The 16,251-nt window shown below is 33.5% G+C and overlaps 1 protein-coding gene across 1 annotated transcript; it reads right to left on the reverse strand.

The window, feature by feature from the left end:
- Positions 1 to 323: 323 nt before the first annotated feature.
- Positions 324 to 15,385, reverse strand: LOC143059748 (uncharacterized). The gene is made up of 5 exons (XM_076233300.1): positions 15,229 to 15,385; positions 12,003 to 12,124; positions 9,901 to 10,065; positions 7,654 to 7,700; positions 324 to 416 (listed from the first exon to the last, which is right to left on the reverse strand). Exons 1-5 carry the CDS (start codon positions 15,300 to 15,302, stop codon positions 363 to 365), a joined length of 462 nt encoding a protein of 153 aa, XP_076089415.1. The 5' UTR covers positions 15,303 to 15,385; the 3' UTR covers positions 324 to 362.
- Positions 15,386 to 16,251: the final 866 nt, after the last annotated feature.

Consider the following 16,251-nt stretch of genomic DNA (forward strand, 5'->3'; position numbering starts at 1 on the left):
GAAATTTAAAAAAAAAAAACAAAAAAACGCAGGACAGGAGTTTTGAGAAAAAAAAAAGCAGGATGAGCAACTTGGCAAAAAAAGGCACAAAAAAGGAAGGATGACAATTTATGTAAAAAGAGTTAGGATAAACTAAGAAAAAAACGCAGGACCGAACAGAGTGACAAATAAAAAGACAAGACAGAGACTACAACTAAAAAAAAAAAAAATGCAGGACACAATTTTTCATCCTAGCCCCCACCCCTTAAAATCAAATGGTAGCTCCCTTATTCAGAAAAGAAGCTGCTTCGTTTGTTATGATTCGCCAAACAGAACTACCCGTATTTGTTTTCCATTTTATATTTTTATTTGTTGACTTTAAATTACTTTCCGTGTCCACCTCCATGACCATGCAAATGTTCGTTGGCAACAAATATCTGAAATAGGAAAGTAATAAACACATTATAGCATTACGCAATTTGAAACACTCCCTTTTCCAGACAACAGAAATGTTCTTTGTCAATAAATACCTGCAATAGACATATCAGTCAACAAAAGAAACTATACAAGGCAATGTATTTTCCATATAATTTATAATGAAATTGGATACAATGTACTGAGGTAAATAATTGCTCTATTGATCTAATTTTTATGGAGTGTTATTTTCTCATCAAAACCACTGATTTAAGGCAAAAAAGGCGGAACAAAAATCGTATTTTCACCCAAAAGTTCAAAAATCGATATTAGAACTTAAAACTTTTAAACTTAAACATGGTCTGCTTAAAATTTTGAATGCCTTTGCAGATATTTGAATACTTAATTCTCATCTTCGATATTAAGTGCCGACTTTTGTCATCATTTTCCGCAAAATAAATTTGACCCCTGTGTTCAATAACTCGAGCGGTATTTTCTAACTTTCCGATTAGGTCAAATTCTTTTAATCATATGCATTTGCTTTGTAAATGAATGTTTTTCATTGGATAATTTAACAGTTTTTCCTATTTATTATATTTCATGATAAATTTTAGTTCAAACTTGTGTATCGTTTCTTTTGTTGACTAGTATATTATAAACAAGGTTGCCTATTATTGCTTACATCATTTTTACATCCACTTCATTTGAACTTTGTTAGATAATTGTCTCCATGGCAATCATACCACATCTCCTAATTCGCCTTTTCAGTATCTAAAGGACTATCATGGGTAATTTAATTGTTCGTACCTCAAAATGAATAACGTCACGTCATTGGTTGAATTTCTATTGTTTAGGACGTTTTAAACCAATCACACGTGTTGGTGACTTTTAAAAATATTACCCCAAATGTACATTAACACTGGCATTTGCACCCCCACGATGCAGAACTGGTGAAACAAAAGCTGACGAATTCTTTCAACTTCTCGTCACTTCACTTATAAAGTAGTCCACTCTACAAACGAGATTTGACAGCTTTATATCAACATAGCGTTTAACTTTACAAATGCCAGCAAATCTAATTGAGTAATATTTTCTTTTAATTCAGTCGTCCTGAAGATGCATGAAATATTTGTCACTGGACGTTAAGCAACCAACAAAAGATCAATATTTTTTTTAATTTAGATAACAAAATACGAGTAAATCCTCTCGGATTGGAAAGATTTCTGAAAACGATGTTATGGTTTTCAGAATCCGAAAATGATCAAAATGTTACTGTTTTCAGAGTCCCAAAATAAACAAACTGATCAAAAGGTAGTCGCCGAATTTAGAAATGTATAAATATAGACCAAGCAGAGTTTAATTAAATTTTGATAATTTCTGAAATATTTTCATTGGATATCTAAGAGCACACAATGACATATGGGGCTGATCTGACAACCCAATGGTTGATAATTGAGATCGTGGCTAGAATACTTCATTCCTTTCCTTTGAAATCACATACAAATAGGCAAAAAGACTTAACTCCTCTCACTGAATATTCCAGGAATGTGAAAGTGTACACCTTTACCTATAAGGGAGAATATAACTCAGGACGCGAGTCGTAATTAAGTTGGTGGGATTAAGGTCAGACAGCAGCGTACGTTACCGATGTTCACAGTGTAGATACTATTCTGTACGCTATCCGGAAGTCTCGATTTTCGAAGCGAGGATTTCAAACTGGCTAACAGGACGGTTTTGTTTTGGGGCTTTTTCTCATCATTTGTTTACTCCTATATCTATAAAGTGCTTTGCACATCTTCAGTGTATGTATAGCATCATAAATATGAGTAAATGTAACAAAAACATGCATTAGATTATAAAATATACGTGTGCATCACACCAACTTCATAGAAAAAAGTAAAACCGATGGACAATTTTTCTCTCGTAGTACAAAGCAAATAATCTTTTATTGCAAATATTTGCATCAGTTTACAGTTAAATATATACTGTTTCAATATTCTTACCGGCAATTTTTTAAACAAGGTAATTAAATAATCAAAAATACAGTCCTAGATTATAAAATAATCAAATAATCATGAAATATTTGGTCTGTTAATCTAATAATCACTATGAAAACGGCCAAGATAATCACATAATCAATAAATTGCTTCGCTGAACGCAGCTGGATACGACCGCAAGAGGTCCAACCCTGAACAGTTGGGCAAAAATGGACACAATATTCGCGTTTGATAAAGGTCTGAAATTCGGATTGTAATTAAATATTTGACACATAATAGGTTTCTGACACAGAATAACTGTAGTCAAAGAACTTAGAATTGGTAATATGATTTGAAATTATATTCAATTTTTGCTTTTTGTGCAATTACACTATGCTGTTGCGAATTGACTCCCACCCCCACTCACCCCCCCCCCCCCCCAAAAAATGTTTACCCCTTTTTGGCCTTTGTGCAAAACACTATGCTGTTGCGTATTGACCCCCCCCCCCCCCAAAAAAAAAAATCTGTTTACCCCCACCCTTTTTTTTGGTCAAAAAAAAATATTGGAAGAAATTGTCTCTCCCCAAAATTTGTTTTCACTCTTCCCCCCCCCCCCCCCCCCCCCCACACACACACTTTTTTTCCCTTTCCCCCCAAAAAAAAAAAAAATCTCAATTCAAATTTCCAATGGAGTTTGACACCATAATTACCCATTTAAATACATCATAAAAGTCTTAAAATAGAAAATGACATGGACTTTCCGAATTGATTTTCCTCTAAGTTCAGTATTTTTGTGATTTTACTTTAAACATAGTCATGGCTAAAATTAATACTAATTAATATAAAAAAGAAGTCAGATGTGGTGTGATAGTTACTTATCAAAAATAAATTGACAGCTAATTATCTCAAGACAATAGAACATTTCTTTATACATAATTTACAAGTAGTGTAAGGGAGGTAAATCCAATCATACACAACATTGTACTTTAAATGTATTTGGATTACCTCCCTTACACTGCTTTTAAATTGTCTTAATTGTCCATTAACCAGGAAACCCTAGTTTTTCCCCTTTTTTGACCCTATTCCTGAATGGTTTGAGCCATAAACCCCCCAAAGTCAATCCTAACCATCCATTTGTGGTATGAAACGTGTGGTATAATTTCAGAGATTCATACGCTTTTTTTTTGAAAATTCAGCAGTTTTTCTATTTCCATGATAAGGACTTTTTCCACTACCTTATTAGGTGGTACCCATTTACTATACGCAACTTTCAAAACTTACCATATATTAATAAAACTTCCTCATATTCTTTATTAAATGATGCCCCTGTGCACCTATAATTTAGTTTTTTGGTGGTTTATTTTTTTCCAAAAACTATGGACTATAGAAGTGACCGGGTATAATTTCGTTAATTCTTTCCTCAATACCTAAAATTTTTAAACAAAGCTTTCTCTATATATTTTTTGTAATTTTTAAAAGAGACAAGCTTGATGTATGTTATCACCAATTGGTCAACGGCAGACGGTGTAAATAGTCTTTAAAAACGTAATAGTTAAACAGATAACTGCAACGACACACTAATACAAAGTCTACAAGCGAATCATGTATTGCTTCTTAGGCATTTGATTTTAAATAAGACTGACGGAACAAAAATATAATTATTTTGCCGTCTACAAAAATCATCAGAAATATATTTGTATTGTCTGATGAAAGAAATTACACGTTATAGTTCAATAGACAGTTCATAATATCACATAGACACGTATATACCTTTAAATTGCCGTTGGTTTTTTTCTTCAAAATCACGACTGGTCATACAGACAAAAATCTGAAATCGCTTCTAGAATACAGTCAGTTTTAGATTGATCGTACAGTAATTTATTTTGGGATCCTCAAGGAGAAAACATATTTTTTTATTTGAAATACGACCATTCTACTTAAATACGGTAAGAATATTGAAACAGTATATATTTAACTGTAAACTGATGCAAATATTTGCAATAAAAGATTATTTGCTTTGTACTACGAGAGAAAAATTGTCCATCGGTTTTACTTTTTTCTATGAAGTTGGTGTGATGCACACGTATATTTTATAATCTAATGCATGTTTTTGTTACATTTACTCATATTTATGATGCTATACATACACTGAAGATGTGCAAAGCACTTTATAGATATAGGAGTAAAACAAAAGTTTTATTAATATATGGTAAGTTTTTGAAAGTTGCGTATAGTAAATGGGTACCACCTAATAAGGTAGTGGAAAAGTCCTTATCATGGAAATAGAAAACTGCTGAATTTTCAAAAATCAAAATAAGAGGTGCACAATTGAATTAATGATAAGGAATCTGAAAAAGATTCATCAAGTTATGACAAGTGTCTGAAGGAAGTTGTGGATACAAAATAGGTACGCCCAATATAAGGCTATGACAAAGTCCGTATTTTAGATATAGAAACATCAAAAATATGTTTACCAAAAATTCGAAATAGAAGGTCCATAAATACATTAATTGATAAAAAATGGAGCAATTTTAGAAAACTTTAACAATTGGTTTTGGAGGTCACGGTTGGAAATACCTGATGGGTGCCCCCATATAATGCAATGTTCAAGTCCGTATCTTTTATAAAGAAAACCCCATAAAAGATTTTTAATAAAAATTCGAAATACATTCCTTTTTTTATTTAAATAAGGCCGTTAATTTTCTCGTTTGAATTGTTTTACATTGTCATTTCGGGGCCTTTTATAGCTGACTTTGTGGTATTGGCTTTACTCATTGTTGAAGGCCGTACGGTGACCTATATTTGGTCCGAGAACACAGTTATCGTCTTTGATTTTCGTTGTCCACAAATATAGTCCTTAGTGTGGACAGTGTGTTACTTGCCAATTTTTGTTATAATACCCCTTCCAAGTTTATTTCTCCATGTTTTATGCCTCATATAGCAAGTTAGGGGGGGGGGGGGGGTGAAATGACATTGTAAAAAAATTTGGGACATAAAAATTAATGTAAAGTAGTGACTAGGTCAAGCTGAAAAAGGTAAAAAATTAGCACTTCGGAAGCTGTCAAAAGATTTCAAGACCCCCTTAACATAAAATTGTCCATATTTTGAGTTAGAGCTGATGAAGTTTTCTATAATTTTGATATAATTTGTCCCAAAAGTAGTACAACACACTGTAAAAATATTATTGAGAAAATGCAGGTACGTGGGATTTTTTTAATTTTCATTTGTTGTCTAAAAGAAATGCACTACGAAATAACTGTGTACTCGGACCTAAGAAATGTCTGTGCTCTTTGGTCTCTTGTGGACGGTTGTCTCATTGGCAATCATACCGCATCTTCTTTTTTATATTATCATTCATGATACGGAATCCGAGAAAAAATAATTAATAGTTATATCAGTGACGGATTCAAGAAAAATGGGATCCGGCGGTTTGAAACCCTTTTTTAACTATTAATGCATTTGTATGGGAACATATATTTGGAATCCTCTTTTCTCCTGGATTGGACCCCTCTCCATTTAAAATGTCTGGAAACCCCTATGTATATTAAGTGGTTTATGAGGAGATGCGCTTACAAAACCGGCGAAACATGTTGTACCGGTCCAACGGACGAACGGAAAGACGGACTTCATTATCACTATAAACCACCACTTTACAAAGTGGTGTGCAATTGAGTGTGAAAGAGACAGATCTACATCCAAAACAAAGTGAAGGAACTGTGATCAATTATAGGCTACAGTACGGCCTCGAATGTTTGTAAATACATGCATTTTTATATAACATTTAAATCTGAGTGTTTGTACAATTTTAAATATAACGGAGGACATTTCTGAAACTTATATAAACAACAAACCTTCCTCTTATTTTAGCAACATTCAAACATCCTTATACTTAATGAACAAGTCGAGTACACCCTATCACGCTTAAACATGTTTGATAAGTTTTCAGGACGTGAATTTATTGAAATACATTTGTGTTATTTAGAAAAATGCCACCTTCTAATGTATCGTAAATACCTTGAAATCACCACTCGAATACAGTGAAATAAAGACTGATCATACAGTTTCAAAATATACAAGCGAGACTGATCGTACAGTGAGAAATTCAAACAAGTGTAATTTTCTTATTTCTGGCTTCAAAGATCTGGCTGAAACTTTTACCACCACTTAAAATATACTTTATTTAGTTAATTAAGTCTGGTTTTTACGTTAATTTGTACAGCAATGGTGCAAAATGATTGTTTTTAGGTTCACCGATTGATTTTCCTTAGTGATGCACTAGAAAATCTCTTGATTAAGGCAAAGATACGAATAACGAATGTGCTAAATTTAATTATAAACCATTTGTGAATATCGATGTCAGCTGAATTAATCATTAAGCAATGTACAGATGAACATCTCACCGTTTAATTCAGTATATCCATCAAATTTAAAATGTGATCCAAAAAGTTCTCGCTTCGAAAATCGCGACTTCCGGATAGCGTACAGAATAGTATCTACACGTGTACAAGCACAAAATTAAAGATACATGTTAAAATGGCTATACATTAGCAAAGTCATCAAAAGAACACATCAAGTTATCACATGGTTTGCCTCTTTCAAAACGCATCTTAATTTTCGTATTCCAACAATAATTCACCAGGACAAAACAAACACAATTCATAATTGATCATGTTTTAAAGACGGTTTATGTAGATTTCGGAAATTACTGCGATTTTTTATCAACGGACGAAAATGCACGAATAATAGGATGAAAAATTTTGTCCTGCATTTTTTTTTAGTTGTAATCTCTGTCCTGCCTTTTTATTTTTCACTCAATTCGGTCCTGCCTTTTTTATTAGTTTATCATGACTTTTTTTACATAAATCGTCATCCTGCCTCTTTTTTTTTTTTTTTTGCAAAGTTGCTCATCCTGCCTTTTTTTTTAATTCAAAACTCCTGTCCTGGATTTTTTTTCAAATTTCATCCTGGCCCACCCCCCTAAATATAAAAAGGTACATGTAGCTCCCTTACGATACTCACCTAGTCGCATTATTCGCATTAATAAGAACCTCGCATTAATTTCTGAACTTACAGTATTATTTTTAAGACCCTGATGGTCATACAGCCCTTCACGTGTTTCTGGCTTTCAAAATTTTGGCTTTGAGCGTTCCTGATGAAGGTAAATCCAGAAAATCGCATCGGACATTATCGGTAACTGTTGTTATTTTTTATATAGATCTGACTTAATGTAAACACACTGCGTGTGTCTATGTGTATGTGTGTAGAAGGATTCAAATATACGAACCACAGTCCAGTAGTTAACGAATTCATCAGGAGTAACACATCCGTCACCTAAAGATGAAAGTATAAAAATATTAAAGTTAACTTATTGGCATAAGCAACAAGTATGTACTATTGAAGTGGGCATGTGCATTTAAGGATGTTCGCTACTCTGTTTCAAAATAACAACCTTTTAAAAAGACTATTACAAATTGATAATATATGAATAAAGAAACGAAAAAAGCAACAACAAAAATATGGGTCAGTGTGCTCGTTTTCGAGATATAAGCCATTGAAAATTTGGCGGGAAATAATTCTCTCTAGACTTTTCATATATTTAACATTGACACCTTTTTTCTTTCAAAAACGATGAAAAAATAACAAGGATTTTATAAGATTTTCAAAGAAGATTTTTAAAACTATGTTTAATCAAATAATGGAAAGAAAAGTAGGGGTTAATGGCCATTTTTTTTAATGGCACTACATGGATAAAACCAGAGGATTCCGAATATCTGGCAAAAATTCAAACACACGAGGAGCGAACTTCCTTAAGTATGTGTGTTTGGATGTATGTTTGTGTTGCATGACAACAGAGAGTCGTCTTTACAATATGTTTAGCTTTAAAGCATCCCAAGTCTAAACAATATTATGAATAAATTAAACAGAAACCGTTAAAGATCTGCCAACTAGTATTGTTTATACCTCAATCCACCCCCTTTTAATCTTAAGGTGGTACATCACACTACAGGGAGATAACTCTGTAAAATCAGCTGAACGTTTTAATCACGTTCTATCGTTAAGGAAATATTAAGCTTCACAATGATCAAAATTAGTGTTTGTTAAACTGTTATATATCCAATGAAATTTTTCCGATAAAGTGTGTGGTTCAAGTTGTTTGAATTTTTTATATTTTTGTCAAAGGGTCAAAGTAAATATTTTGTCAAAATTCTATGAAAATTAGAATGAAATTCAAAACAGTGTAGCTGTGGCCATTGATTGCAACATTAAATTTATCCATTGACTGGGACAATTTAGGTGAACGTTTGTATGTAACGACCACTGCTCACTATGTACTTTTTAAAGACACTTAAACTATAGGGTCACCAAAGGTTCTCAACACCTAAATAAAGTAATTCGAAAAATTGATCAGAAATAACACGATGTTTTGATTTATATCAATTATATAAATCAAAACCTAAAGGTTATTCCTGATTGATTTTTCGAATTATTTTATAATTAAAGGCGTTATGAAACCTTTGGTGACCCCACAGTTCAAATGTCTATCGTAGGTAAGTCGTGAACAGTGGTCGTTACAGACAAACGTTCACGTAAATTGTCCCAGTCAATGGATGAATTTAATGTGTCAATCAATGGCCACAGCTACACTGTTTTGAATTTCATTCTAAAAGAGCCAAATTAATTTTAGTCAAGGTGTTTGGTACCACCTTAATAAGTTGACTTACAAAAGGTAACCAAAGAACATTCACCCCTCCCCCCCCCCCCCCCCCCCAAAAAAATAAATAACAAAAAAAATCACCATTTCAATGAATGTTCTTTACTCGCCGTTTCAAAATCTTAAGGATTATAGGTAATTGCATTGTTTGTACTCAAAATGAAAATTATGTCACATCATTGGCTGAATTCCCATCGTTTAGGACGTCTTAAGCCAATCACAACGTTTTGATTTACGCTTGTGAAAATATTTCTTAGAATTCATTAAATACAGAAACGGCGAATTACTAAAAGCATGTTCAAAGTACTTAATCTGCTGATACATTTATGAAATCAATTCGTCCAATACTCTTATATTATATGTTGCTATACTTCATAGAAGATTTGTTTTGTCATTGGAAATATTTCGATGATATATTTGATTCAAATTTATTAAGAAATAAATTGGCACCGTTAATGTTATCAATTCCACTAGGTCAATACATTTTGTACCTCTCCAGGTGGACTGTTTGTTCCCAATGGTATCACCAGCCACTACTTCTATATACTAGCTTGCATGAACATACATGATGTAGTAAAATTGGTACCGTTAATGTTATTACTGTTCTAAAACTAACTCCTTCTAGCATAGTTGACCTTTAGATGTTTTGTTTTTGTTGTTCTTTGTTCGAAATGTCCTGCAAATATGACTTCACATCTAAGCTTTTAGTTTCTATCGTACCAAACATGCCAAATTAGATTTATTACAGAAAAATAATAATATGTGGTTGCTTTTTTACATAATATGGCTTTTTATCTTTATTTAATAATTATTACTTACTATCTGCATCAAGCTTTGCAAAATAAGCATCGTAATCGTGTTTTTCTAAATGGTGGTCACCATCTAAATCATAGTCATCATATAAAACGTGAGCAAAATCATGAAGTTCAGGATTAGTAGCAGTAATATGAACAGTGTACTCGTGTCTGCTTACAGTTCCACTACCTAAAAAAAGTATGTGATTCAGGATTAATAAGTGGTACATAGTCACCGTATAAATCATAGTCATCACATACAACGTGAGCAAACTTTTGAAGTTCAGGATTAGTAGCAGTTATGTGAACAGTGTACTCGTGTCTGCTTACAGTTCCACTACCCGAAAAATGATGTTATTCAGGATTAATAAAAAGTGTTACACCCAAAATGTGTTTACTTTTTATTTTTTTAAGGGGACTAGTCTTGTGAACATTTAATTTAAACGGTAGTATTCTGCAAATTAAAATCGTCTGAATTTACAATAATAAGTTAAAATGTAACTTTGACTAGAAAATGCAACTTAATAACTCCAGTTCGGATAGTATGAGGGTTTAGATGGCGGTCCCTCATTTCTGTCTTCTTTAATTTTTAGGCCATGTCTCTTTATTCTTTATCCTTTTTGCTCATTATTATCATTAGCACCTCATTATTCTCTCTTCTTTATTTTTTGGGGTCCTCTTTCCTCCATTCTTTTTATTTTTGGCCCATTATTCTCCATTCTGTAAACCCCCATCAACACCCTCATAGTATAAAAGCTTTCATAGTTTTTCACCATAAAATCTATGCGGGAGCTAGGATGAAATTTGAAAAAAATAGGCAGGACAGGAGTTTTGAGTAAAAAAAAAGGCTGGATGAGCAACTTGGTAAAAAAAAAAGGCAGGATGACAATTTGTGTAAAAAAAGTCAGGATAAACTAGTAAAAAAAAAGGCAGGACCGAATAGAGTAAAAAATAAAAAGGCAGGACAGAGATTACAACTAAAAAAAAAGCAGGACAAAATTTTTCATCCTAGCCCCCCATAAAAATCAAATGGTAGCTCCCTTACAATTTACAATGCATTTACTACAGTGAATGCAAAGTGGTGAACCATTATGTTTATAAAGAAGACGAGGATGGATACAACGTCCAGCAACAAATAGTACAGGCTAGTGATACTGATACTGTGAAAGTATTAAACCCTGTTTTAAAAGACGTGTTAGCTATATAGCGTACTAAGTACCAATCCACGGTAAGATGTATTTCAACATTGGAATTTCCCTTACACATATATCTGACCTTAACGCAAACGTCCTTGAATAGCGCGCGCTAAACGGAAGAACAGAACACGCCATTTTAAAGCCATTGGTAGAACCAGTGCAGAAACCGATCTCATGACTTTCCGCACTTAACGCTGTCCCAGTTTAGGGGAGGGTTGGCGCCTTCAGACATGTTTTACGCCGCCACATTGTGCCTGTTCCAAGTCATGTAATTGAGTTGTCGTTTATTGATGTTTCTCATATTTATTTTTCGTTTATTTTTTTGTATAGTTTGTTCTTCTGTTGTGCTGTTGCACCACTGTACCAGGTTAGGGGAGGGTTTGCGCCTTCATACACATTTTGTATTTACCTGTCCCAAGTCAGGGGCCTGTAGTTCAGTGGTTGTCGTTGGTTCATGGCGGTCATATTTGTTTTTCGTAAATTGTTTTGCTATAATTTAGGCCGTAAATTTTCTGAATTGAATTATTTCATATATTCCATGTCGGGGCCTTTTATAGCCGATTATACGGTATGGGTTTTTTCTCATTGCTGAAGTCTGCCTATAACTGCTTACATCCACTTCATTTTAACTTTGGTGGATAGTTGTCTCATTGGCAATCATACCACATATCTTTATTTTTATATTGAGGCGAGCACGCTGCCACAAGAGAATCAGCGTGATTTGTAGGATCGGGAAAGAATATGTCTTTTGTTGGGTCCGGTCATGTTTGTACTCATGTTTGAAGTTGCTATCTCATTCTTAAAAAGATGTTACGTTTAGTGTGTCCTCAGTTTACACTCACCATCAGAATCGTAAACAACAAACAAGGGATCGGTTTACACTCACCATCAGAATCGAAAACAAAAAAACACGTGATCAGTTTACACTCACCATCAGTATCGTAAACAACAAATACGTGATCCAATTCAGTTCTTTCGAAGCAGGCGTCATGGTCAGTATCCGATGTTAAAAACATACTCATGGCGGTCTCATTGTATGGCTTAAAGTTTATCCTATAAAATGTAATAAAATTCATTTTAAACCCGTGTGATATGACAAAATTGACGTTCTGACACAGTCTAAAGATATATATTTGTCTCAAGACTCTAATGATTACAATGTATGTTCTGTTTATGACTCATATTTGTCAATCTTTAATCGGATGACATACATGTACTTTCACATAAGTACAATAATATGACAATACTACTTGCACTTGTAATACTAAAACTAAACATTGGATGGACCTTTGTTGCCATGTGATCTACGTACTTTGTCTAGTATCCAAAGAGATCAGAGTAGCCTGTCAACACTACGGTTTTGAGTGTTAACTTTACGTTACTTGCAAAATACGTTCGACTTCGATATTAAGTGAGTAGGATTGCCAGTTTTCCACCCCAAGGTTGGTGACCCCGGCTTCCTTTCACCATATTAAAGTTTTATCAAAGTTAATCATTTCACCTACATAAAAAAAAAGTAATTGTCATTGACTGCTTTTTTTTATTCACACTATTATGTCTGTATTCTACGGTTTCTAAATGTTTTGTCATATTCTCAATTCTTATATTTCAAAAGCGTACAGATAGCTAAATTTGATTTTTATGCCCCACCTACGTTAGTAGAGGGGCATTATGTTTTCTGGTCTGTGCCTCCGTTCGTTCGTCCGTTCGTTCGTCCGACTTCAGGTTAAAGTTTTTGGTCAAGGTAGTTTTTGATGAAGTTGAAGTCCAATCCACTTGAAACTTAGTACACATGTTCCCCATGATATGATCTTTCTAATTTTAATGCCAAATTATAGTTTTGACCCCAATTTCATGGTCAACTGAACATAGAAAATGAAAGTGCGAAGTTCAGGTTAAAGTTTTTGGTCAAGGTAGTTTTTGATGAAGTTAAAGTCACAACTACTTGAAACTTAGTACACATGTTCCCTATGATATGGTCTTTCTAATTTTAATTCCAAATTAAAGTTTTGACCCCCAATTTCACGGTCCACTGAACATGGAAAATTATAGTGCGAGTGGGGCAACTGTGTACTATGGACACATTCTTGTTTGAAATGTTTTAACTATATCTAAAGAAACAAAAGAAAGGACAGTTCGATCCAAAACTACAAGAATGCAAGTGCTAAGCATACATTAACTCGTAATCCAAAGTATCAGAACACAGGAAATATGTGTCTGATAGCTTCGAAAAGCGCACTCACACACTACAAATCATCACTGTTCATCTGATGACCATATATGAAGTCATACACTAGTACTGTTAAGTAACAGATTTTCCCTCAAAACCGTGTTGTTTTTATAAAGGGACGTAACACCACTACTAACCGTGTCTTGAAATAAGCCCCGCCTACTAACCCAATGTGAAATATATACTGTCTCCACGAGGTTGCTTTTAACCAATCATATTCCTAGAAATGTTTAGGAGGTAAGATAAGAAGTAATACACTACTGCGTAGTAGTATTGGAGAAATGTTTTACAAAAATTTTAAGTTCGTTCAACATTTTGAAAAAATCAAAACACCTGCAAACAGGACGTAGGTATCTGACAGATACGAACAATGTTTACACGTGACAACTCATCATGCTGATCGAATATGTAGACGTGTTGTTCAGTATACGTTGTTTCTGAGAAAAGTATGTTTCTTTTTGTGAATTTATTGAGGTGTAAAAGCGTTGACCGAAGTACATTTTGTATGAAGCGCGGAAGAGCTTCATTCTAAAAATGTGCGCACGGTCAACGCTTTTACAACACTATAAAATTACTAAAAGAAGCATTCAATACTTGAAATTACATTCTTTTGCTAGGCTCATAAAACACGATTTCTATCAGGTTTTTCTTTTATTTACCTATGCAGTTTATGGTGAAAGCTCGTGTCATCATGAATGTTATATTTCATTTTGAAATGAAGTTTAATTTCAGAATGACGCGAGATTGCTGTTAGCCAATCAAAATAACGTATTATATTGAAACATGCATGTAATGTAATTATGAAGTCATACACTACTGTTTAGTAGTATTGGAGAAAAGTTTGACAAAAACTTTAAGTTCATATTCAACAATTTGAAAAAATCAAAACACCTGCAAACAGGAAGAATGTATTTTATTCGAGATGATCTACTCACTATTGAAACCAGGAAAGACAAAACCGCAGTATCATGAGCAGAACACTTTTACATGAATTTTTATACATTTGTAAAAATGTTGAAAAATCTTTTATATATAATATTCAGATATTTAAGTTGCATTAAGTTTAATCAAAGGTGCAAAGTATATTGTCATACCTTTTTGAAGTCGTGCATTGTTTTTTTTTATTTGCTGCAGTACTTGTTGTGATTATGATATAGTATTGTACAGTTACCACTTAGTATACTTAATAGCAAGTCCAGTTACGCTTTAAAAGTAAAAAACTTTAACATCCAATCCATTTTAGACTATTTAACATTAAGTCAAGTTATACTTTAAGAGTAAATTGTCTATCAACCAGCCCAGTTAGTCTTTTAATTTAAAAAAAAAAAAAAGTAACCGTTTTCTCAGTCAATTGTATCAGATGAAAAGTACTATAGTGCTTGCTGTTCGGTGTGAGCCAAGGCTCCGTGTTCAGTGGCGGATCCAGAAATTTTCATAAGTGGGGGCCCACTGACTGACCTAAGAGGGGGCCGCTCCAGTCACGCTTCAGTGATTCCCTATATAAGCAACCAAATTTTTTGTTGAATATCGTACTTTGACCTATAATTTTTATAAATTGTGACTTGGATGGAGAGTTGTCTCATTGGCATTCATACCAATTCTTCTTATTTATATTCCCAGCTACACTATACTTGATATACTTAACAGTCAGTCAGGTGACAACTGTAAGTTACACTTTAGAGACGCATTACATACTAATCGTCCTAGTTATATTTTCAAAATAGAATACCTATTACGTAGTCCAGTCTAATAATACCTTGAAATCTTTGTCTCTATCTAAAATTACTATTTTGGCTGGTATATGATTTATATTGATTTCGAGAGGAGACCTCGATTATTGTATATGACATTTTAGAATTCAGTCCATTTTCAAATAAAAATCAGTGCAAGCAACCCTCTATACAAATAGGTCCATATGAATACTTACTGCGCAGCAGATGAAAGTCCTAAGAGACAACAAACAACTAGGAAATACATCATGATGAATTCTCCGTTTGACATAAACTAAATGTAATGAATAACATTCAATTCAGGCTTATATGTGAAGATCGTGACGTAGAGTTCGCCTGACATAATAGATACCAAGAATAATTGTATAGTCTCGTATGCTACTATGGAACAATGGTGTCTTAGTCACGAACTAAGAGATAAGAACTTGAATCTTTGCATATTTATGGAACTGTAAATTTAAGTGGGAAATAATGAGTCCAAAGTTTTGTATACATTATAAAAACACTTTTTACACTTCAATTTATACATAGTTGAAATAATTTTTCAAGCTTAGTCGTGTCTTGTGTAGATTCCCAAAGGTTATTCGTTCTGCATCAACTATAGTTCTCTTCTACTTATGTTTGAAAAATAGGTATAGATTTCAGACACATTGTAGTATGTTCGAATATATTTTTTTTTTATCAAATAGTTCTTCACGTGTACATGTGCTGGTGGGTTTTTTATTACCCGAGGGTATCACCAGCCCAGTAGTCAGCATTTCTTTGTTAACATGAATTATCATTGATATGGTCATACATTGTAGTTATAAATTAACTGTTTACAAAATTTAAAATTTTTGAAATTCTAAGGCTTTTGTACCTTAGGAATAGATTACCTTAGTCGTATTTTGCAAAACCTTCAGGAATTTTTGGTCCTCAATGCTCTTCAACTTCTATCGTACTTTATTTGGCCTTAAACTTTTTTTATTCGAGCGTCACTGATGAGATGAGTCTTTTGTAGACGAAACGCGCGTCTGGCGCATCTACAATATTTCAATCCTGGTTAAGCACCACCTATTTTTATTGCATCGACATTTTTTTCATTTAAAAAAATCAGTTATTCCTCTACAATGTTTCTAAGCATCAAATCCCTGTATGTCTGTCCGTTCATGTTACCCTGTAGAATATGCACATCCAGCTTACAACGTTATGAGAAGCAACCCCATACTGTAACACCACCA

The sequence above is a fragment of the Mytilus galloprovincialis genome, chromosome 14 (genome assembly GCF_965363235.1).
Source record: "Mytilus galloprovincialis chromosome 14, xbMytGall1.hap1.1, whole genome shotgun sequence".
Lineage (NCBI taxonomy): Eukaryota > Metazoa > Mollusca > Bivalvia > Mytilida > Mytilidae > Mytilus > Mytilus galloprovincialis.